The 24678-nt window shown below is 46.5% G+C and overlaps 1 protein-coding gene across 1 annotated transcript in view; it reads left to right on the top strand.

Moving 5' to 3' along the window:
- The first annotated feature begins 7636 nt into the window (after positions 1–7636).
- Positions 7637–24678, top strand: part of CDS1 (CDP-diacylglycerol synthase 1) — a 52637-nt gene continuing 35595 nt past the window's right edge. Inside the window, exon 1 of the mRNA XM_069978198.1 lies at positions 7637–8011. Within this exon, the coding sequence (XP_069834299.1) occupies positions 7949–8011 (63 nt within the window). The 5' untranslated portion in view covers positions 7637–7948. The remainder of the gene's footprint in view (positions 8012–24678) is intronic.

Below are 24678 nucleotides of genomic sequence, written 5' to 3' on the forward strand. Positions count from 1 at the left end.
CTTTATAAATCCAAAGCAGTGGACCGCCTGCACGCCCTAGTGGCCAGAGATGTCACTACAGCAGAAGGAGGAAGAAGATGCTGGAAAACATGAGCAGACCTAGGACGAACATGGAGCACAGCAGAGAAGTAGACATGACGACACGGCCACTGCGGAGCTTGCGGGGGCGTGATGAGGCGGGGAGGAGGCGCAAATCATGACACAAATCTACACCTGCTTGAAGCGTACGCCTCTCAGTGAATCCTGCCGCGAAAAAGGGGGCGGAGATTAATATAAGATTGTACGTCGGTCTTAATAAATCTTCCCCTAGGAAAGTAAGAAGACTGGGAAAAACTGGGATTGTAAAAGCGATAACCAATGATCCTATACATCGCTAACATCGCCCCACACTGAATCCGAGTAACAAACAAGCTAAAAAAAGCCATGTTTCTGTTCCTGTGGAGCAGTAACTCTGAGAGGCTGAGCAGAGAGAAATTGGTAAAACAAAAGGTGTAAATATGGCGACAACTTCCCAAACATAAAAGTTTATTTAATGATAAATTATATGGCGCTAATTGTCAAATTGCTTCAAAAACAAGGTAAAGCGCTGTGTATGTTAAAATATACAGTGGGTAAAATAAGTACAGTATTTCATACAATGCCAATTTTAAAGGTTTTCCTATCAACAAAGAATAGCGAGGTCTGTAATTTTTATCATACACTTCACCTGTGTGAAACAGTCTATAAAAAAAATAAAAATCTGAAAATCACAATGTATGATTTTTAAATAACTAATTTGCATTTTATTCCATGAAATAAGTATTTGATCACCAACCAACCAATTGTGTCAGGAGGATCTTAGCAACAATGTATGTGTGTTAGCAGTGGGACATTTCTCACTGGGTCTGGATTCGATGTAGCTGAAGGTTTGTGGAAAACAAAAAAAAAATGGAAACACCTTGCTACCCGATAAAGTGATAAAGTACTGGTCAAGACAGGGGCGACAATCAGAAGAGCAATTTAGTTCAAAACCATCCAGCTTAATTCTAAGGTGGGGGAAAGGGCTTAACAAAGGGGTGAGGCTTAGCAGGAATACAGACAGAGCTTAGTGGTGGACAGGAATCTTAGGTGTAGGGGTCCTGCCCTGTCCAGCTGGTCTATTATAAGGTTCAGCAGTAAACAACAACAAAAAAGGTAGAGAACAGCAGTGTGTGTGGTGTGTCCTGCTGACCGATATGTGTAGTGAGAGTGCTAGATCTATTGTCAATAGTATATGTTCATTGTATTTAAAAAAAAAAATAATTTCCAGGACACCAGCCCTTTCTTCTGGGTGCCTTGCTTAGTCTGGCCTCTCCCCATTGATCTGTCTGGCACAGGTGACCCCGCCAGGAGTATTACTCCTGCCAGCGTAGCTCATAGGATCACAAAGGCACGCAAGCTCCCTCACCACGTCAAGGTGAAGGCACCATGAGGGAGCCCCTCCACCCTAACCCGATTACCCACCATAACCCTCAATTTACCTGTCCTTTAATATAATGTGGACCCCCTGAAGCCCATGCCTTCCCAGCCCCCTAATGCGGACCCTCCCATCGCCCTTCCCAGCCCCAGCCCACTAAAGTTGGCCCTCACGGAGCCCTTCCAACCCCAGGCCCTTCCTAGCCCCCTAACATGGACCCTCCCGATGCCCTTCCAAGCCCAGGCCCGCCCCAGCCCCCTAACGTTGACCCTCCTGTCACCCTTCCTAGCCCTGGCCTGCCCCAGCCCCTAACGCAGACCTCCCCGGCACCCTTCCCAGCCCCCTAATGTGGACCCTCCCATCTCCCTTCCCAGCCAAGCCAAGCCCAAGTCCCCTAACGTGGGCCCTTTCCAATCCAGCCCCCTTGAGTGGACCCTCCCATTGCCATTCCTAGCCCAGGCCTGATCCAGCCTCCTCACGTTGGCTCTCCCGTTGCCCTTGCCAGCCCCCTAACGTGGACCCTCCTGGCACCCTTCTCAGCCCAGGCCTGCCCCAGCCCCCTAATGCGGACCTTCCCGTTGCCCTTCCCAGACCCCTAACACAGACCGTCCCAGCGCCCTTCCCAGCTAAGGCCCGCCCCAGCCCCCTAACGTGGATCCTCCCTTCGCCCTTCCCAGCCCCCTAACGTTGGCCCTCCAGGCACCCTTCCCAACCAAGGCCTGCCCCAACCCCTCTAACACGGACCCTCCCTTCACCCTCCCCAGCCCAGGCCCGCCCCAGCCTCCTAACACGGGCCCTCCAGTAGCCCTTTCCAGCCCAGGCCCACCCCAGCCCCCTAACACAGAGCCTCCCTTCGGCCTTCCCAGCCCAGGCCTGCCCCAGCCCCCCAACGCAGACCCTCCCAGTGGCCTTCCCAGCGCCCAAACGCGGGCCCTTCCCAGCTCCACACCAGGTCCCTAACACGGACCCTCTCACCGCCCTTCCCAGCCCCCTAACGCGGGCCCTTCCCAGCTCAGGCCAGTCCCAGCACCCTAATGTGGACCTTCCCGCCGCCATTTCCAGCCACACCCCGGATCCTTATCACTGACCTTCCTCTCGCCTCTTCCCAGCCCAGGCCCGCCCCAGCCCCCTAATGCAGACCCTCCCTTTGCCCTTCCCAGCCCCCTAACAGGGACCCTCCCTTCGCCTTCCTAGCCCAGGCCTGCCCCAGCCCCCTAATGTGGGTCCTCCCGGTGCCCTTCCCAGCCTAACAGGGACCCTCCCTTGCATTTCCCACCTACAATAAATAAATTGGGGCAGACAGATGAGAACTCTGCTTGTTGCCTTTATAAACTAATCACTGCCCAGCTTTCTTGTTGTATTCAGTTCTTCAGGAATATGAGCTGTGATTGGTTGCTATGGGCTACAAAGGCCATTGCTACTGGAAGACTACTTGATAAATCTCCCGTTATATGTTTTAATATCCAGTCTGTATAGAGCAGCACAATCCGTCATTGTGGAGGCTGCAGACAACCCCATATTACCCTATGGGCCAGATTACAGACCTATGCCCTATGTATGATCGTATGATCTGAATGGCGGCCATATAACACTACAGGTTACTGGCTGTGATTTCTTGGAGATGACAGTCCATGGCCACCATTACTAATGTCATCTGTGTCCTGTACTGATCAGTCATATACAGTACAAGTCTGCTAGTTACATGGCCTCCTAACATGACCAGTCTCCCCGCAATCTGCCCCCCCCCGGCTGTGCAGTGCGCACCAGTAATACTTACCAGGAGACACTCTAGGATATACCGGGGAGCTGTGCTGTGTGCGGTGGGCACCAGTAATACTTACCAGGAGACACTCTGGGATGTACCGGGGAGCTGTGCCGTCCATCAGGCGTCTCGCTAAAAAAAAATGGGCAGGGAGTTGCCCCTCAGAGACCATAAGACGCCACAGGACTTGTTTACAGCTCCAATGATGGTGGCAGTTGGTCGCCAGCCTCACCAGCCACATCATAACATTCCGGGATTGGACAATGACTTCTTTTTTTTTTTTTAACTGATGTAGCTTTATTAATAACAGTTGTTTTTAACATACATACAATGTACTGTGCAGCAGCTCCAGCTAAGAAGCAGCACACCATAAATTAGTACACATCCCATACATAGCACAGCAATATAACACAGGGATCTCTACAACAGTGCTTCTCAATTCCAGTCCTCAGGCCTCAACAACAGGTCATGTTTTGAGGATTTCCTAAGTATTTCTCAAGTGATATAATTATACTCGGTGCATCAGGTATTATCACAGCTGTTCTTTGGATGGGAAATCCCTAAAAACATGACCTGTTGGTGAGGCCTGAGGACTAGAATTGAGAAGCTCTGCTCTACACTATACACCAGTGCTTCTCAAACTCTTTCCTCTGGAGCCTCGCCCAACAGACAAAATGATGCTTGGGCCTCACCAGACTGACCAGGAGGATGCCAGGGCCTCACCAGACTGACCAGGAGGATGCCTGGGTCTCACCAGACTGACCAAGAGGATGCCAGGGCCTCACCAGACTGACCAAGAGGATGCTGGGGTCTCACCAGACTGACCAAGAGGATGCCGGGGCCTCGCCAGACTGACCAAGAGGATGCCAGGGCCTCACCAGACTGACCAAGAGGATGCTGGGGTCTCACCAGACTGACCAAGAGGATGCCAGCGCCTCACCAGACTGACCAAGAGGATGCCAGGGCCGCACCAGATTGACCAAGAGGATGCCGGGGTCATCGCTAGACTGACCAAGAGGATGCCGGGGCCTCACCAGACTGACCAAGAGGATGCCGGGGCCTCACCAGACTGACCAAGAGGATGCCTGGGCCTCACCAGACTGACCAAGTGGATGCCGGGGCCTCACCAGACTGACCAAGAGGATGCCGGGGCCTCACCAGACTGACCAGGAGGATGCCGGGGCCCCTTACCAGACTGACCAAGAGCAGGTCTGGCGTCAGCACAGAGCTTACCTGGGCAAGTGCCAGGGCCCACAGCTCCTCTAGGGGCCCAGAGAGGGAAAGGCGCCTGGTGCTGTACTGTTCAGCTTGCTCACTGTAGTGCAGGTTGAACGAGCTAAGCATCAGAAGACACAGGAGACGGAGCAGGACCTGCACAGAGGAAGAAAGGGTGAAGGACCTGATCACATGACTGGAAGGTCCTCAACCTTTCAGTGTGGAGAGCAGCCTGACAGAGAGGAAGAAAGAGAGGACTGAGCTGTAAGAGCTGTGTGTCAGTGTCTGAGTGTGTCAATGTCAGTCAGTGTCTGTGTCAGTCTGTCAGTGTGTGTCAGTCAGTCAATTAGTGTATGTCAGTCAGTGTGTGTCAATAATGTGTGTTTGTGTATGTTAGTGGTGTCTTAAGTGATTGTGCATAGTGGATAGATGAGGGGCCTGCTGAGGATCTGTTGCCCGAGGGCCCAAAAAAACTGGAGCCACCCTGACCAAAAGGAGGCTTGGGCCTCACCAGACTAACCAAGAGGATGCCGAGGCCTCACCAGACTGACCAAAAGGATGCCGGGGCCTCACCAGACTGATCAAGAGGGTGCCGGGGCCTCACCAGACTGATCAAGTGGATGTCGGGGCCTCACCAGACTGACCAAAAGGATGCCGGGGCCTCACCAGACTGACCAAGAGGATGCCGGGGCCTCACCAGACTGACCAAGAGGATGCCGGGGCCTCACCAGACTGATCAAGAGGGTGCCGGGGCCTCACCAGACTGACCAAGAGGATGCCGGGGCCTCACCAGACTGACCAAGAGGATGCTGGGGCCTCACCAGACTGACCGAGAGAAAGCCTGGGCCTCACCAGACTGACCAAGAGGATGCCTGGGTCTCATGATCTATGGTAAAAGTCCATGCAAATATAAAAACAATTGCTCAGTCTACCCTCCATTTGTCTCCTGATCTCTGTATAACATTAAATAAGTACAAAACAAGCCAATAATGTTCCTAAGGATGTCTTCACACACACCGGATCCGCAGCAAATTTCAGGCTGCGAATTTGCAGTGAAACCGCTGCGGATCCAGTGGCTGTTCATTCCAATGAGAATACATACTCACAGCGGGATTGACATCCCGCTGCATGTATGTAAATTAACTCCCCCGTCAGTCGGAGCATACATCACCCACTCCCGCTCCGGCTTGCTTCGGGGGTTCCTACCGTCTGTTCGTCCCCATCAGCCAATCAGTGCGCTGCCCAGCCGCAGCGGAACATCCAGCAGAGAACCCCTCAAGCAAGCCGGAGCGGTTCACACGTACAGGATCTGCAGCAGATTTGATGGCGCAGATTTGAAGCTGCAGATTCAAAACAAATCAATTCTGGGCCATCAAATCTGCTGCGGATTCAAATCTGCACCATCAAATTCTGTACTGTCTGATTGTTAATACATCCTTAGAATTGTAAAGTGCTATGGAATTTGCTGGTGCCCTCAGTGCATCGGTCGGCCCCGGCTGGTCTCGTCTAATGTATATTGTTCCACCGCACTGCAGTGATAAGTGCCGGAGTAAAATCACTGCAGAACACTGGGTAAATATTCATTAAAAGAGGCTGGCTGGGGCGGATCAGTGCACTATGGGTGGTAGTCCTGCCCCAGTGCACCAAACTGCATCATAGGCATATGGATTAAAGTACAAAATAAAAAGAACGGCATAACGTCTTCATCCCCAGTGCCGTGTGCACTATAGGGACATAACAGCAGGTGGCTGTGTATGTATATATAATATTAGCCATTAACACTTAGTACAGGAGTACATGTATATGTCATAGACACTAAGGCCTAGGTTTATTTGAGTAAAACAAAGACTGGTGTCATTTGCCCACAGCAGCTATCATTTACCAGAGCTTTTAAAGATAGGAAACCTGAGCTGTAACTGGTTGTTATGGGCAAATGACATCAATTTTTGTTTTACATAGATTAATAAATCTGGACCTTAGTGTCAATAGTGTACATACATGTATATGTGGTTATGTATACTAAACACTGGAGTACATACATGTATATGTGGTTATGTATATCCAGTACAGGAGTATATGTGGTTATGTATACACAGCACAGGAGTACATACATGTATATGTGGTTATGTATACCCAGCACAGGAGTACATACATGTATATGTGGTTATGTATACACAGCACAGGAGTACATACATGTATATGTGGTTATGTATACCCAGCACAGGAGTACATACATGTATATGTGGTTATGTATACACAGCACAGGAGTACATACATGTATATGTGGTTATGTATATCCAGCACAGGAGTACATACATGTATATGTGGTTATGTATACCCAGCACAGGAGTACATACATGTATATGTGGTTATGTATACACAGCACTGGAGTACATACATGTATATGTGGTTATGTATACACAGCACAGGAGTACATACATGTATATGTGGTTATGTATACACAGCACAGGAGTACATACATGTATATGTGGTTATGTATACACAGCACAGGAGTACATACATGTATATGTGGTTATGTATACACAGCACAGGAGTACATACATGTATATGTGGTTATGTATACACAGCACAGGAGTACATACATGTATATGTGGTTATGTATACACAGCACAGGAGTACATACATGTATATGTGGTTATGTATACACAGCACAGGAGTACATACATGTATATGTGGTTATGTATACACAGCACAGGAGTACATACATGTATATGTGGTTATGTATACACAGCACAGGAGTACATACATGTATATGTGGTTATGTATACACAGCACAGGAGTACATACATGTATATGTGGTTATGTATACTGAGCACAGGAGTACATACATGTATATGTGGTTATGTATACACAGCACAGGAGTACATACATGTATATGTGGTTATGTATACACAGCACAGGAGTACATACATGTATATGTGGTTATGTATATCCAGTACAGGAGTATATACATGTATATGTGGTTATGTATATCCAGTACAGGAGTATATGTGGTTATGTATACACAGCACAGGAGTACATGCATGTATATGTGGTTATGTATACACAGCACAGGAGTACATACATGTATATGGTGAGGTGCAGACAGCGCCACCCCCGGCACAGTGGTACACTCCCCTCCGAGCTCCGCACACCTCCCCGGATTTGTTGTGTTCCCCACAAGTTTCCTCCCGCCCGGTGTGCCGTCCCGTGTCCCCGCCCGGTGTGCCGTCCCGTGTCCCCGCCCCGCTGTCAGGAGTGTAGGCGGGAGGAGGAGTGAAGCGCCCAGACACCTCCGTCACCTCCAGCCCGGCTACAGCCCTCGCCTCCCTTGGTAACGAGTGACAAGGACGCCGCTCAGCTCCCGGGAAGACTGTACCAAACACACGAGAGGGGGTGGGCACCGAGCCCTGCGAGCCTCCCGTGCCATGCTTCCGGGTGCGGTGTGACCCGCCTCCTGTGCCTGCTGCTGCTGCAGATCTCCCTGATCTCCTCTATCCACTTACCTGCTCCTCATCCCTATAACCGTGCGGGACATGTCCGAGCTCCGGAGGAGAGGGGCCGGCGGAGAGGCCGAGCCCGAGCACAACAGTGACCGGGTAAGTCAGCCGATCTCCCCTACCTTCCGCCGTCATGGTGTCACCTGTGTGCGCCCGTACACTAGCACCCTGCGCCTGGCCTTAGCCTGTCATCTCTGGCCCGACACATAAAGTTTATTCATAACAACTAGGGCAAATAAAAAAAAAGCGCAATGCCGTTGCCTATAGCAACCAATCAGCTAATCTCTCTGACTTTGGGCAGCCTCCTGATTGGCTGTTCCGTGTCCATTCTCCATTGTCCTTCTCTCTTATATGTGGAGGCTGCAGGGCTGTCCTCTATCACAGGCTGGAATGTGTATGTGTATAATATACAGGTCAGTGCGCTGCTAATCTGTGGGTTATACACATACTCCGTATCGTTTACACAGAGTCCGGGGTGCTGGTTGTGTATGTTATAGTGATATACCTGGTCCAGGCCGGCTCCCAGTCCATTGCCTGGCACTGCTGTGGATGAGCCCCATGTGTCCCTGTCTCTGAAGCTCGCAGTAGATGTGCCTATACCCAGAGTAAGCACATTTTCTGCTATATGTTAGGCCGGGTTTACACCTTTCACTTTCATTTGAATGAGACAGTACACACCATGCATTGCGTGCGCCGCCGGACACACTGCGTTCTCACACAAGGCGTCTCCAACAACTGACGGTTAAAAGGGGTACTCCATGAATTTTTTTTTTTTCAGATCAACTGTACAGATTTGTGGTTTATTTATATTTCCAGTACTTATCAGCTGCTGTATGCCCTGCAGGAAGTAGTGTATTCTTTCCAGTCTGACACAGTGCTCTCTGCTGCCACCTCTGTCCATGTCAGGAACTGTCCAGAGCAGTAGCAAATCCCCCGCTTTGGACAGTTCCTGGCAGAAGAGAGCGCTGTGTCAGACTGAAGAGAATACACTACTTCCTGCAGGACATACAGCAGCTGATAAGTACTGGAAGGCTTGAGTTGTTTTTTTTTTTTTTTTTTTTTAGGGAAGCAAATTACAAATCTGTATAACTTTCTGACACCTGCTTCTTTACAAGCTTTTTTTTTTGTTCACCGCAGTACCCCTGTAATGAAAAATAAAGAATAGGATGCCTGATGACATCTGATACCTTTTTGCGGTATTAGTTGTCATCAGTTTATGGTAAAAGCAGGATGAGGGACCACTTTATGAATGTAAACCAAGATGAAGTGTTCTGGTATTGTTCTCTTTTGTATGTTTCAGTGGTCTGAACAGGGACAGCGCCCTGCATAATGTAGCCCAGTTACTGCCAGTGCCTGTACCCAGTCAGTGCTCCCATAAGACTGGTTTGTGATGCCCTTAAAGGGGTAGTGCGGCACTAATAAATTATTCACAAAATAACACACATTACAAAGTTATAAAACTTTGTAATGTATGTTATGTATGTGAATGGCCCCCTTCCCGTGTTCCCCGACCCCCGCCGGTGGACCCGGAATTGTAGTGCATTATACATACCTGATTCATGTCGACCCCCGTCCGCCGTCTTCTGACAGTGATGTAATCTTCAGGAGGCCGGCCGACCCGCTCCTGCCGTCCCTCATGCCGGCCCACCTCTGCCGCCTCATAACTGTGCTCAGCCAATCGCGGCTGAGAACAGTTATGACGCGGCAGAGGGGGGCCGGCACCGAGGGACGGCAGGAGCGGGTCGGCCGGCCTCCAGAAGATTACATCACTGTCACTGTCATCATTAGGAATGCCACTGGAACATTGCACAGGTCTTTAACGATCCAGCCCATATGCCGGGCTGCCACAGGTGAGGAATAGGAGGCAATCTGCCTGGAGCATTCCTATTGGGGGGAGGTGCAAAGTTAGGGCAGAGATACTCCCGTTTGGCACAGGGCTTCAAGTTTAAGGGTATAAACACACACACCCTATACGCAGCGTATTTGATGTTGTGTTCAGTTATTTAGATCTAATCTGCTGCGTATTTGCTGCGTATCACAGCAGTAAATACGCTGCGTATACGGTGCGTGGGTTTATACCCTAAAAGTATTTTTCTAGGACAATAACTGCATCACCTGCTGAACGGACCCCAGGGCAGATCTTGGATTAAAAGCAGCTATCCGAAGGTACAAGTGGTTTGGGGGGTCAGATTGTGGGTACAGAGTCGCTTTAATAATGCAACCACTTCCATAGTTGTCTGTGTGATATATCCTATGTGCCATGATGCATTGACACTCTAAGGCCCTATTCACACGTCTGTGGTTCTGTCCACAGTCACCGACAGAACTCAGGGCCAATAGATTTTAATGGCCCAGTTCACACGTCCGCACCGCAAAGAAATGCACAGGTCCTCGTGCGGACCTGACCTTGCATCAGGGATCGCTATCTGCAATGTAGAGCTCTGTGAAGCGCTACTGGTGCACATTCCTAGTGCTCTCCGCGGTGGTGGGCTGCACTGTGGACATATAAATGCTCACCACTCCTCCAAATTCATCAGTACTCCTTGTGTACCTATGGTGAACAAAACCGCTATACGCATATGACTCAGCTGACACTGACGGTGCAATGTTTTTTTCCCGAATCTGTGTAAAAGGCTGCTAGTAGAGCACTGACAGTCACACTTGTATGAATTTATAAAAGTGAGTGCCTGGGGGAAAAACACTGTTGGTGGCTAAAGGTGCAATAAAACAGGCGTTTTCCCGCTTCTTGGCCGATGTCTGACACTTTTACACGGGCTGATTATAGGCTAAATGAGTATTACTAGCAATGCTTGTTGCCAATCATCCCGTCTAAAAGGGCCTTAAAGGGAATGTACCATCAGACCCGGGCTGAAGCACTGGAGGTGGGCCGACTCACCCCCAGTGGGAGGAAACCCCGGCCCCTCTATGATGTGGCTCTATTGATTCTAATGGAGCCGTGTCATAGAGGGTTGGGGGGTTCCTCCCACTGGGGGTGGGTCGGCCCACCTCCAGTGCTTCAGCCCGGGTCTAATGGTACATTCCCTTTAAAGCGGGACACTGCTGCCGCCAGTGATTAACTGAATGGGGCAATTCCTGTGGGGATGACGTGTCATGGGAACAAGGAAAAAGCAGTGATGAGTCGGAGTGGAAACCATCCAAATGGCAGCTGAACAGAGGAGCTGATGTTATTGGGACAAAGGTCGGGGCATGCAACTACTACTGAGTAAAACTATATGTCCTTCTACTTGGGGAGCTGCTACTAGTGTATGTTCACACTGCCAGAAATCACACGGAACAATCCCCATCAGTATTAGCGCAGAAGATTTTGGGGCCGTTTTGATGTGTTTGATGGTTTCCAGCATGGTTTTTATGATCTCCCTGGGAGCTCGGATCAGGACTGAGCAGAAAAGGTGACCTGTCACTACTTTTTGAACACCACATGCTTTTTTTTCCATTTCCCATTGACTTGATGGGGCATGTTTTTTTATGGTAAAACCATGCAGAATTTGAGGCATAAATTGGCGCTATAAACATGCGCTTTCTAGGTAAAGCAGGTGCTGCTGTTACAGTCAGTTCACACTGCGCAATTTGAGCTGTATTTCAAACCGCACAGCGGACCCTGCTTGAAATTCTGCCTGTCCCATTGATTGAATAGGATGTCTATCGTGCACTTTGACTTTTCAGTTCTTTGGGCAAAGTGCGTGCGAGACATCCTATTCCATCAATGGGACAGGCAGAATTTCAAGCAGGGTCCGCTGTGCGGTTTGAAATACCATGCAAATTCCATAGTGTGAACGGACCCTAACTGCTACTACTGGGGAAATGGCAGAGTTAATACTTCTAATAGGGGAAAAACTCCAGTTATTGGGGGGACCCTGCTGCTGTTACTTCTCAGGAAGAGTGCGGGAACTTGTTACAACCACTATAGTGGGGTGTGTGGCAGATTGTTGACAGTACTGAGAACAGGTCAGGCAGGCACGTGAGATATAAAGGTTTCTTTATCTTCCATTTTGGATCTGATACAAGGTTTAGGGCAAAAAGTGTGTAGGAAACATGTCACAACCAGGTTAGCTTGGCGCATTCTGCGGAGAGTATTGGCTGGGTTCTAGGTGTGTGGAAGATGTACCCTGAAGTGATGGCAGTCAGAGAATCATTACTCATCCTGCCTGCTGTTACGTATGTGACAGGGGCCGGGTGTCGTGATTGTAGACTGGATTGTCATGCTCAGTCATATCTCACTTGGAAGTGTGGCTTTGGCTTTGTGGGAATGGTGCTTCATTTAGCAAGATGACCGTCTATTGATAATGGCGGACGCAAATCTGTGGCATTCAATATCAATAGACGGCAGCCTTTTTCCGCTAAGATCCCGCTGTGGGAACATAGCTTTTAGCCGTCACCATTGCTTGATATTTGTCAATCAGGTTATGGTGATATGTGACCTATATGCTGGATTTTTTGCACAGTATTTCTGGGGGAAATAGCAGCAGTAGCAGCAGCAGTGTGAACAGGTTGTTAGTCCACACGCTGCCGAGAAACAAATCCGAACCGAAACCTGCGGCAGAGAATGCCCAGCCTTCACACCATAGCCATACCATTAAAGTGCCATACCAGGCCCAGGCTGAAGCACTGCAGGCGGCCGACCCACCCTTGGTGGGAAGAAACCCCCGCCCCTCCATGATGTGACTCCATTAGAATCAATGGAACCCTATCATAGAGGGGCGGGGGTTTCCTCCCACTAAGGGTGGGTCGGCCCGCCTGCAGTGCTTCAGCCTGGGCCTGGTGGTACAGTCACTTTAAGGTAAGGTCACATGTGACTTACAGACTAGATTTTTTGTAGCTTACCCACAGCAGCAAATCCACACCAAATTATGCAGTGTTCGCATAATCCGCTGCGATTCCCGGTTCTGTCGGTTTGTATGGGTTTACATACTTGCAGTGGATGTTTCATTCTGCTGTGGGTATACAAACCCCATCCCCTTTAACCCGAATACTTTACTGGTCCGTGCTCCATCCTGCTTCTGTGGCTCCCGGCTCAGTGGGCTGTCCTGATTCCGGTATGTGTAAACCCACCCTTAGTGCGGCAATTGTTCTTCCTATCTTCGTTTGTCACTGAGGTTAGCTGAGTTCATGTCCATTATGGTAAATGACCTTAGTTACTAGGATTATATGGTTTCCGCTGCAGCCTTTGCTCCAGGATCTGAGATACGAGCACCCATTACCTACAGCGCTCTGTCTTCTTTCATTAAGTATTTCTTGTGCTGATGAGTTTGCGACCCCTCAGGATCACCCTACACACACTGACAAAAAAAGATACCAAACCAAGTTATTGGATGTGAATGAAACTTTTGCTGCGTTTACACAGAACGATTATTGTGCGAATTTGCACGATAACCATTGAATTTGAACGATAATCGTACGTAAAAAAACGCAACGAACGATCAAAGGACGAGCGAGAAATCGTTCATTTTGATCTTTCAACATGTTCTTAAATCGTCATTCGCGAAAAATTCGCAGATCGTTCCGTGTAAACAGTCTTAAATAAACCTATTTTACCTATGTGCGAGATAGGCTTAAACGATTGCAAAACAAATTTTCTGTACGATATATCGTTCCATCTAAACGCTGATTGTTATAAAAGAAAAATCGTTACTTCGAAGTCGTTAATCGTACGATCGGGTGAATTATTGCTCCGCGTAAACCCAGCATTTCTGTGTGTAATCGTAATGAGAACATATGTAAGTGATTACAACATTAGAGCCAAAGGATACATTTATTTGGGAAGAATGTACAATGAAAGGAGTATGTTGTACTATCTACACCTCTAGCTCAGAAGATGAGATATGGTTGGGCCTGGAGGTGTACAGGTTCCCTATTGCAGTGATTTTCAACCAGTGTGCCGTGGCACACTAGTGTGCCGTGACACATGGTCAGGTGTGCCGCGGGGAAAGTTCCCCAAACTATGGTGCCCCTGTGAAACAGGAGAAAACAATGGGGGGGAGAAGCAGGGGGGAGAGAAACATGGGTATGGGGGAGAGAAACAGCGGAGAGAAGTTTGGTAAAGAGTAGCAGAGGGGTGAGAAGTATGGTGGAGAGAAGCACGGGGATAGAAGCACAGGAGAGAAGCAGGGGGGAGAAGTGTGGTGGAGAGAAGCACAGGAGAGAAGCAGGGGGGAGAAGTATGGTGGAGAGAAGCACAGGAGAGAAGCAGGGGGGAGAAGTATGGTGGAGAGAAGCACAGGAGAGAACTGGGGGAGAGAAGCACGGGGGATAGAAGCACAGGGGATAGAAGCACAGGAGAGAAGCAGGGGGGAGAAGTATGGTGGAGAGAAGCACAGGAGAGAAGTAGGGGGGAGAAGTATGGTGGAGAGAACCACAGGGGGAGAAGAAAACAGGCCCAGGTGAGTATAAATACATTTAGAATCTATATTATTAACTATATGTATAATATGTACTGTTTTAGTGTCATTTTGTGCCATTTTGGTTGGTGGTGTGCCCCGGGATTTTTTTAAGTATAAAAAGTGTGCCACGGCTCAAAAAAGGTTGAAAATCACTGCCCTATAGCATCCTGCAGCACATATGCCCACAGATGTTTCAGCTGGGCCTGTAGATCCTGCACACATATTGGTTGCTGAACCTGGTGTCCCATAAATGCTCGATTGGTGATGTCTGGAGCCTGTTTGCTGTGTGTGCATGTCCTCGTATAACCCCATGATCCCAACACCTCCTATCAGCTTGGTTAGAATGGCCCAGACAGCGGACAGTTTATCAAAACAACCATGCTGCTTTTCTCAGTCTAATGATGCACCCCCCTCTTAAAGGGGTTACCCAGAGAGGAGGAAAGGTCCTATCTTTTTTGCTCTCCTGCGCTCCACTTCCTCCACCTTCCCATCCGTGCTGATGGGCATGTTGCAGGAAGTGATCAATAGCTGCCTGATTGGGCATTGCTTGTAGGCAGGGTTTTGCCTGCAGTGCCTGCAACATGCTCCCGTACTCCTCTCGTCTGCGGAAGCATCAGCACGAACGGGCAGACGGAGGAAGTAAAGAAAGTATTTACAATTTATTTATTATGCCTTGTTATAGTGCTGCTGAAAGTATTCTGGACTGTACAGACTGGCATTGTGCTGGTGATGGTTTACTCAGAACACTTCTATAGACGCCATGTGTAAGGTGAAGGAGTTTCCTAATGCACTGGTGCTATGAGAGCAGGACTTAAAGCGTAACTGTCATATATTTTTTTTTATTGCAGAAATCAGTAGTATAAGCGATTTTAAGAAACTCTGTAATAGGTTTCATCGCCAAAAAAGCCTCCTTCTGTACTCAAGAATCAATCTCCCAGCCTCCCCCCCTGACTTCTTATCTGTGCATTATCAGGCAAACACGTCTTCATTACAGAGAAGCCAGTGAAGACGGGCTCTGCTCTCTCCATTGTAAGCCTATGAAGGGGGGAGGGGCCGAGGGAAATGAGGGAGCAGGAAGAGGTGACATGAAGGTCAGCTGTTTGTAGACTCTCTGGGCACCTAAAACGCTAAATTCAGGTGTCAGAAAGGTCAGCGCTTATCTATGAACTTACTGAGAGAAGATTGCAGGGTGTTGTGCTTTGCAGAAATCCTCCGTGCTCAGTCACTCCTAACAGCCCCTCCCCTCTCCATAGCCACATAATGGAGACAGAAATCCTGCTGCTTCTGCAGTGAGGGGGGAGGCTGGGAGATTGCTTTTATAGTACAGAAGGAAACTCTTTTGGTTTATAAAACCTATTACAGAGTTTCTTAAAATCGCTTGAACTGTTGATATTTAATGTTTTCAAAAAAATGACCCTGAAATGACAGTTACGCTTTAAAGAAATGGCAACAGCACAGCAAGGAAGGGGCTACACTAAACACTGAACTGCTGCTGAGGTGAGAGAAGCCTTGATGTACCTTTCAGGGACATTGCGGATCCTCTGGAGAATGGAGGAGGGCTCACACATTCCATGTACACAGTCCAGGCCTTCTCTTCCCGTCTCCTGCACACAGCAGCAGCTAAGCCTTGCACTGACTTCCTGTGTTCTGTTCTGATACTTCTGCTGCTAGACAAGGAACTCCCCTAACAACAGACATTGGACAGATGTTTGCAGAGATGTAAGACACCTAGTGGCCAAGGCTTTAGAACTGCGTAGAGAGTCATTTTTGGTGAATAAAGTGTTTTACAAATATTTTGGCAATCACATAGGCTATCAATGCAGAAAATTTATTTTAAATGACCATAAACATCTAACATTTCAGAAAATGCTGGTTATACTGTTAGACCAGACAAAATCTCAGAAAACTCTTCATCATATCTACCACTCACTTCTCTGTAGTATGACCGGTGCAGAACCACATCATATATACACACAGATGTGCTATTCATATGGAAGGAGACAGCCTGCTTGTAACCAGACACCTATCACTGTGAATAGCTAATGCTCAGATTTGTACACTACATATGATATGTTACTTTTCTGAGAGTACGTGTGGAGCAGTAGATACCACAAGAGAAATGTCCAGCTGAGATATATATATATATACAGTATATATATATATATATATATATATATATATATATACTGTATGTATGTGTGTGTGTGTGTATATATATATATATATATATATATATATATATATATATATATATACATTTATGTGCAGTATTTCTATCAATTTACAGAAGCAAGAGAACTGATATTTAGAGAGACTGTTAGTGGGTTTATGCTGCCCTATAAACTAGTCACAGTGAAGCTGATCAGAATGTTATCACTTACATTTATTCAGAGATATCCCCCTGAATAACAAGGACTCTGAGCACTGCACACTAGTCCTCTCCATTATGTTTGTGTGCTCAGTAGTCCTTGATATTCATGAGCACCGGCTCCCTCTGACCATTGGCCGATGATTGGTAGTTGTCTATCTATACTGTGTATATATACTATGTTTAGGCAGACAGCTGTCAATCAGCAGCTAGAGGGTGGAGAGGATGGTGCTGCATGAAGCCCATTCTCTTGCATATCAGGAGAACGGCTGAACAAAATGATGGAAGTAATATAACAATTTGTTCATTATTTCTGTCACTAGTTTATGCTGCTCTCATTTACAGGAGCATAAACCTAGTGACAGATTCCCTTCAAAGAGTTTTTCCAGGAAAACCATGAGGTTAAAAGAGAACACCAGCGATACAATAAAAAAATGAAATGTACAAAAAGCATGTAGGTGCACTCACCGACTTCCCCACCAATTGTTTGACACCTTTCCCACTTGTCTGCACTGCTGCTAGCCCCAGATTCAAACTTTAACAAATGATCCCAGTTTTACATCATTGCACCTGGCCAGGAAACTACATTTCCCAGCATGCATTGCACCTCAGAGCCAATTTCTGGGTATCTGCCCCTGTCTTGTAGTATCTGCCCACCACTGGCTCCATCTGCTTCTGACAGGAAACACTCTATCTATCTATCTATCTATCTATCTAGATTATATTGAAAGAGAGAGATGAAACAACAGTGTCTCCTTTCCCCTATACTACTTTGGAGAGGCTGCTGTTATCCACCTTTGGCCAGGCAATCACTGTGTGATGTCAGTGGTGGGCGGGGTTACAGAAGAGGTATTACAGTTTGCCTGGCAACAGAAGAGACAGAGATCATGTGATGTCTGTCTCAGAGGGAGGACAAAGGAGTGGAGACAGAGTTGACCAGACAGTGAGGATTTTCAGCAGCTTTAGGATGTGCTGCAGATTATCGGACCAATTGATATTCGAGGAACCTATTACTAACAGGCTTAGATTATGGAGGAGGATAAGACAGGGTTAAATCTTGATTAACTGGTGTTCCCCTTTAACCCCATGCATCCTACATGTACAACAAACACCCACATACTTACCTCCCATGGCATGGCTGTTGCTCCGGTCTTTGTCTTTCTTCTCCCGATAATGACCTGCTCACCCACTCTGCTCTGTGGCTGTTTGAGCAGACAGTGGGACGTCATTGGAAGGGAGAACAACACAGGAGCAGAAACTGGAGCATATTACAACTGCAGTGTTGGGGGAGGTAAGTATGTGTTTGTTGTTTTAGTGCGTGGAGAGAGGCATGGGTTAATATTGGAGATTTCCTTGGACCTCATTTCCTGTAGGCCTTATGCAGAATGATGGCCATAGTCACGCTAGGGCTCTAGGAAAATGGCTCCCAAAGGATCATGTGACTTTTTTTAGGGGTTGGGAAAGCTGGCAATATCATTTAGACCAATGCCCTCTTTTTTACAGGCAACTTTTTATTTTTTGTGGATCTGAAAAAATATGGGTGTGCTGTATGTGTGTAAGGCGCCTTTCTCGCATCAGTAAAATACTGTCTGCAATTATGGATATGTGATTGTGGACAGTATATTGCTCCATAGTTGCTATGGATCCGTAAAAGGGGCCCCGACTCGCATTAATTTCAATAAGTGGGTCAATGCAGATGCGAACGGTTATAAAAAGGAGTTCTCCAGCAATTTTTTTTTCCTTTTAAATAAACTGGTGATAAGCAGTACTTATCAGCTGCTGTATGTCATGCAGGAAGTGGTGTATTCTTTCCAGTTTGACACAATGGTCTCTGCTGCCATCTCTGTCCTTAACAGGAACTGTCCAGAGCAGTAGCAAATCCCCATAGAAAACCTCTACCGCTCTCCAGACTGGAAAGAATACACCACGTTCTAATGGACATACAGCAGCTGATAAGTACTGGAAGTCTGGAGATTTATTTTTTTTTTTTGCTGGAGTACCCCTTTAAGAGATGAAAGCTAGACTTTGATAGGCGGTTTATATAGCCTTTTATAGGATTCTGAGGATTTTGAGGTCCCTTTGGGCAGACACACCAGTTTCCACCAGTTTGTATATATTAATATTAATGGGCTATAAATAATCCACTAGTTGATGGTGCAATGTGGTATCTGTCACTCAGGATTAGGTGGATGAGTCACTAATCTCATGTTGCACCACAGTCATAGTGGTAGTTGTATTTCAGGACATAACAAGTCATGTGAAAAAAGTACAAGATGCCGCCTTTAGGCTTCCTTTACACAGTGCTTTTTCTAGTATTTTGAAACTATATGAAAAAAATGAAAAATTAATAAAAACAGACATGTTTTTTTTTTCAATATTTTTTTTTATTTTAAAAAGTCACTATTCACACTTCGGTAGTTCTGTCCACAATTGCAGACAGAACATAGGACCAATGTATTTCAATGGCCCCGCCCACATGTCTGTACCTGTGTACAGGGCCATGATCTGTTCTTCAAAATAAAAGTTCAGGTCTTGGTGAATTGCGAAGCACTACTGGTTCATAGTGCGGTTTACAATTACGGTCTGTACTAGGGACGTGTATATAAGACCTTAGGCTACATTCACACGTTCGGTAGTTTATTTAGGATCGTATATGATATCTGCAATCATCCGCAGTCTTCGTCTGCAATCCACGGAAAATTTGTCCATAATACATCCGTAATTCAGATTTTTTATTTTTTTTTGCTGATCAACAAAGGTGATGGTTAGAGATGAGCGAACCTGGAGCATGCTCGAGTCCATCCGAACCTTCGGTATTTGATTAGCGGTGGCTGCTGAACTTGGATAAAGCTCTAAGGTTGTCTGGAAAACATGGATATAGTCATTGGCTGTATCCATGTTTTCCAGACAACCTTAGAGCTTTATCCAAGTTCAGCAGTCCCAGCTAATCAAATACCGAACAATCGGGTTCGGATGGACTCGAACCCGAACCTGGTTCACTCATCTTTATTACTTATCTGTATTTTTGACGGATTTGCAGACGCCAAGGACGTTTCTAAAAATTACAGATCTGCACAAATTACAGACGCTCTCATAGACTCCTATGGGACAATCTGTGCTGTGCAAATACGGTCCATACTAGAGCTTGTCAGTAATTTTTGTGGACTATGGATCCGCAAAACTACAGACAATGTGAACAGCCCAGTTGAAATCAATGGGTTCTAAAACGGACAAACTTGAGCGCGCAAATGTAGCCTTATAACACAGCAAATTCACACCAGATAGATGGATTACTTGACAGATAGTCATTGTTGGGTGCCATTGGGGTCAGGGCCCTATTACACCAACAGATTATCTGGCAGATTTTTTTGAGCCAAAGCCCGGAATGGACTATACACAGATAACAGGTAATAAAGGATAGACTGAGATTTCTCCTCTTTTCAAATCCATTCCTGGCTTTGGCTTAAAAAAAAATCTGTCAAATAATCTGTTGGTGTAATAGGGCCTTTAGGGTAGCTTCACATGTAACGAATCGCAGCGGATTTCACCCTGCCAGTTCAGCAGTGAAATCCACAGCTGTTTCTGCTACTTTGAGTTTAATGGGGTTACATACTCACCGTGGAATTTTAATTCCACTGTATGTAAATGCCGCCCCCCTTAACCCGGAGCATCCTTTACCTGATCTGCGCTATGGTTGCATCCTAGGCTCCTGGCTCCAGTAGGTCCCCCACAGCCAATCAGTGACTGCAGCGGGGCCGTGCAGTTATTGGCTGCGCAGGACCTACAGTAGACGGGAGCCTCAGATGCAGCCAGATCACAGATACGGTAAAGTATCCCCCAGGGGCGGCAGCAGGTTAAGGGGGCCGGAATGAAATTCGCTACCTCTGAAGCTACCCTAAGGGTAGCTTCACACGTACAGGATCCGCAGCAGATTTGATGGTGCAAATCCGCAGAAGATATGCTGCAGATTTGACTGAATAACTGAACACATAATCAAATCTGCTGCGGATCCTGCGCATGTGAACACACCCTTAAAGGAGTACTCCAGTGTAAGGGCACTTTTGCGCTGGAACCGTCCACTCACCTCACCGGTGACCCAGCGGCGGGTCCTGCATCGCGGCGCTCCAGTGCCCGGTTCCCGGCCGCTTCCGGGTGTCTGACGCGGGCCGAGACGTGACGTGTTAGGCCGGCTCAGCCACTCAGTGAAGGAGGCGGGATCCGTTTTAAGTCCGCTCAGATCCCGCCTCCTTCACTGAGTGGCTGAGCGGACCTGAGGCGTCACGTCTCCGGCCCCCGTCAGACACCCGGAAGCGGCCGGGCACCGGAGCGCCGCGATGCAGGACCCGCCGCTGGAACCGGGGAGGTGAGTAGACGTCTTTTCCCTCGGCCACCTTGTCCCCGGTCCCAGCGCAAAAGTGCCCCCACACTGGAGTACCCCTTTAATCTAACATTACCTAATGAATAGGTGGCATCATCTAGCTCCCATCTAAATATGTGTACCTATAGCCTTACCGATGCTCCGTGGTTGCCATTACAGTCTTTACAGAACAGCTATCCGCATATCCTGATGGGTATATAAAAGCCGCATTGTTAGAGACTCTCTTCATTCTATAAAAAGCTCGGGGACTTTGTCTGCTTTGAAAGTCCCAGTATCCATTACAAAGGCTGAATAAAGAAGACGCCGTACAAGTGACTACTCTTGGATTCCAGGATTGTTTTTTTATTTTTTATACTGATATATTTCCTCATTGTTAAATGAAACACTGTTATGTTTGATCTGTTTTTATTACCTGGAAAAAGAGCCGAAAATCCGGTGAATTATGTTGTCAAACACAATTTATGGTGGTGAGCGTTCCCAATACAGGAGTCTTGTTTGAGCACATGGCATGGTGCCCTCGGTAAATAAAGGAGTGGAAACGTGGACTAAGTAATCCACCTTAGCACCCTGTATCACTGTCTAGTCAGTACGCTGGACTTTAGATCCACTGCCAATAAATGTTTTATCAGTGTAGAATTTAACACGTTCTATGGGATCCTAGCAATGTAGTACAGTATTACCTCCATACAGGATGGGTTTTTTGCCACTTAGATTTTTTTTCAAATTGGTTATCCAGTGAAAATGTTTTTCTTTCAAATCAGCTGGTGTCAAAAAGTCATACAGATTTGTAAATTACTTCCAGTACTTATCAGCTGCTGTATGACCTGCAGGAAGTGGTGTATTCTTTTCAGTTTGACACAATGCTCTCTGCTGCCACCTCTGGCCATGGCAGGAACTGTCCAGAGGAGAAGGAAACCTTCTAGAAAACCTCTCCTGCTCTGGACAGTTCCTGCCATGGACAGAGGTGGCATCAGAAGAGCACCATGTCAGACAGAAAAAGAAGACACCACTTCCTGCAGGACATAAAGCAGCTGATAAGTACTGGAAGATTTAAAAACTTTAAATAGAAGTAAATTACAAATCTATATCACTTTCAGACACCAGTTGATTTGATTTTTTTTTTGGCAGAGTACCCCTTTAAATGTTACATAGGAGAAACTCTGAATCCTGGGATAGGAATAGAGCTTTGGGCTCAGTACTTTGGTAACCTCCTGAAAGTCTGTGACTCCATGTGACCCTTGTAGATGAAGTGGCCAGTTTTACTTCCCCAGTGACATGAGACAGCATTGAAAGAATACGTCTATGTACATGAACGCTTTGATTATCTGAGGACTACACAACTCACTGAAAATCTAGACTGACAAGCTGTAATATCCCCATAAGCAAATAGTATATTGCTGAAATATATTACATCTTTATTAGATATGTATTATAATGTTGTATAAGAACTGATGGATCTCGAGTCACACAATTGTTTTTAAGTCTCCTGATATTTTTGGACACAAGGGCAGGAGAGAGTCCTGGGAGCCGTCCGTACGTATTACCAATTGCCTGGAGTAACCAATGCTTGAGACTGCTCTGGTCCCCACCAGGCTTCTATTTTAGGTCCCTGTGAACCCTTTAATATAACATGGGAGACTTTTGGGCCCTTTCTGTACCTGTACCTGGGATTTAGATTATTTGAGATTGGGTTTGTCACTATGTGCTAGGGCTGGTTGATATGGCCTAAATTAATATCATGGTTAAAGGGATACTCCAGTGAAAATCAACTGATTTCAGAAAGTTATATAGATTTTTTATTTACTTCTATTTAAAAAATATCAAGTCTTCCCATATTTATCATCTGCTGTATGTCCTACAGGAAGTGATGTATTCTTTCTAGTGTGACACAGTGCTCTCTGCTGCCACCTCTGTCCATGTCAGGAACTGTCCAGAGCAGTAGAGGTTTTCTGGTTCAATGTTTTTATTAGGTTTTTTAAGAACATATTACAAAAGAGAAAATCTATATAAGCACTGACTTTAGTGCCAAAAGTAAAGTTAACATGTTTGTACAACAAGCTAACGTATGGGTTAACAAAGAGTATAGAAACAACAGTAGTAACATTCGGTTTGCTACTGCTCTGGACAGTACCTGACATGGACAGAGGTGGCAGCAGAGATCACTGTGTCAGACTGGAAAGAATACACCAGTTCCTGCAGGACATACAGCAGCTGATAAGTAGTGGAAAACTGGAGATTTTTTAAGAGAAGTAAGTTGGTTTAATTAAAAAAAATTCATAAAAGTAGTGCTGCTGTTGGGCTTTTACACACTTACAAAAATTACTTGTTTTTAAATAGTTGGAGCGGTGGTGCCAAGCCGCTGCGGCCATGCCTCCTCTCCTCCATACCAGCGTGTACTTTTTCAGAAGAATAAAACATTTACAATAAACAAATGCTAAAAATCCTAATCCGCCTAAACCTGAAACGCGTTGCAACTTTTACAGATTTTGCTGGACACAATAAAGCAGACTACTATTCTATAAAGCATAAAGAAATGGAATCCAGTGAAATGCAAACAGAAAAATGTACTTTGACCCCTGCCTTACCCTAACCGGTTATATGTCCTATATTACTGTTCTGTTTTTCTATTTTTAGTTCATGTAGTCCAGCTTGAATTTTGTGCATTGTTGTCTTTTGTGTAACTTGATCAGCTCCCTTCTCTATAGCTTCTGCCTGTGGATGACGCCATGGCTACAAGAGCTTGCTGATAAAACGGCCGTATTACCTGGAGGGATCGTGCAGCTATCGGCCACCACGTGTAGGCTGGGCCCTATTGTCCATGCATGTAGAAAAGTGGAAGAAACAAGCTCACATTATCACAGACAGTGGACACGTCCGCATAGAATTGACTGGTTTCTATTATCTTGACTTTCCGGACATTTGATGCTTTTAGCATTTACTCTAGGCATTGGTGTCATATTTGCTATTTACACATGCCCGGCCAGTAACTCCGCTTGATATGATTTGGCATGGCAGCCAAACTAAAGCGCTTCTCGAGTTTTCCTAAGCATGTGCTCATGAGTTGGCAGCGGTACTTACAGATTCTGTAGAAAAGCTGCAGCCATACTGTGAAGTCAGTTTTTATTAGGGAGACAGCTGTCTATGTGCAGCCAATGTGCTCTTACCATACCATCCTTGTATATTTAAGGGAGTTTTATAGTCTGACTGTGTGTGTTCAAAATTAGAGAAAAAATTATGCTACTCAAACTTGTATAGTAGTCAGGTGTTTTAAAGGGGTTATCCAGTCAGATAAAATACATGTTGAATCATCCCCCTCCTGGAGACTAACAATTTGTTTCATGCTTATTATTATGTTTTCTTGCTCCTTCCCTCAGTTCTGAGCTGCTGCTTTGTGCTAGAAACAGAGAAACCTGTGTGTGAGCTTTACACTACGTCTCCCCCCTCCCTTCTGAGACGGCTCATATAAACAGCATCTTTGGCCATCTGTCTCTGCCGGGAGGGTTAATCACAGTGAGGTCACCAGTAACTTTCTCAGCATTACAGAGTGCAGAGACAGACGGACAGGGAGCTATTTACATAAGCTGTCTAAGAAGGTAGGGGGGAAGAGGAAGTTCAAATTCAA

Source organism: Dendropsophus ebraccatus, chromosome 7 (genome assembly GCF_027789765.1).
Source record: "Dendropsophus ebraccatus isolate aDenEbr1 chromosome 7, aDenEbr1.pat, whole genome shotgun sequence".
Classification (NCBI taxonomy): domain Eukaryota; kingdom Metazoa; phylum Chordata; class Amphibia; order Anura; family Hylidae; genus Dendropsophus; species Dendropsophus ebraccatus.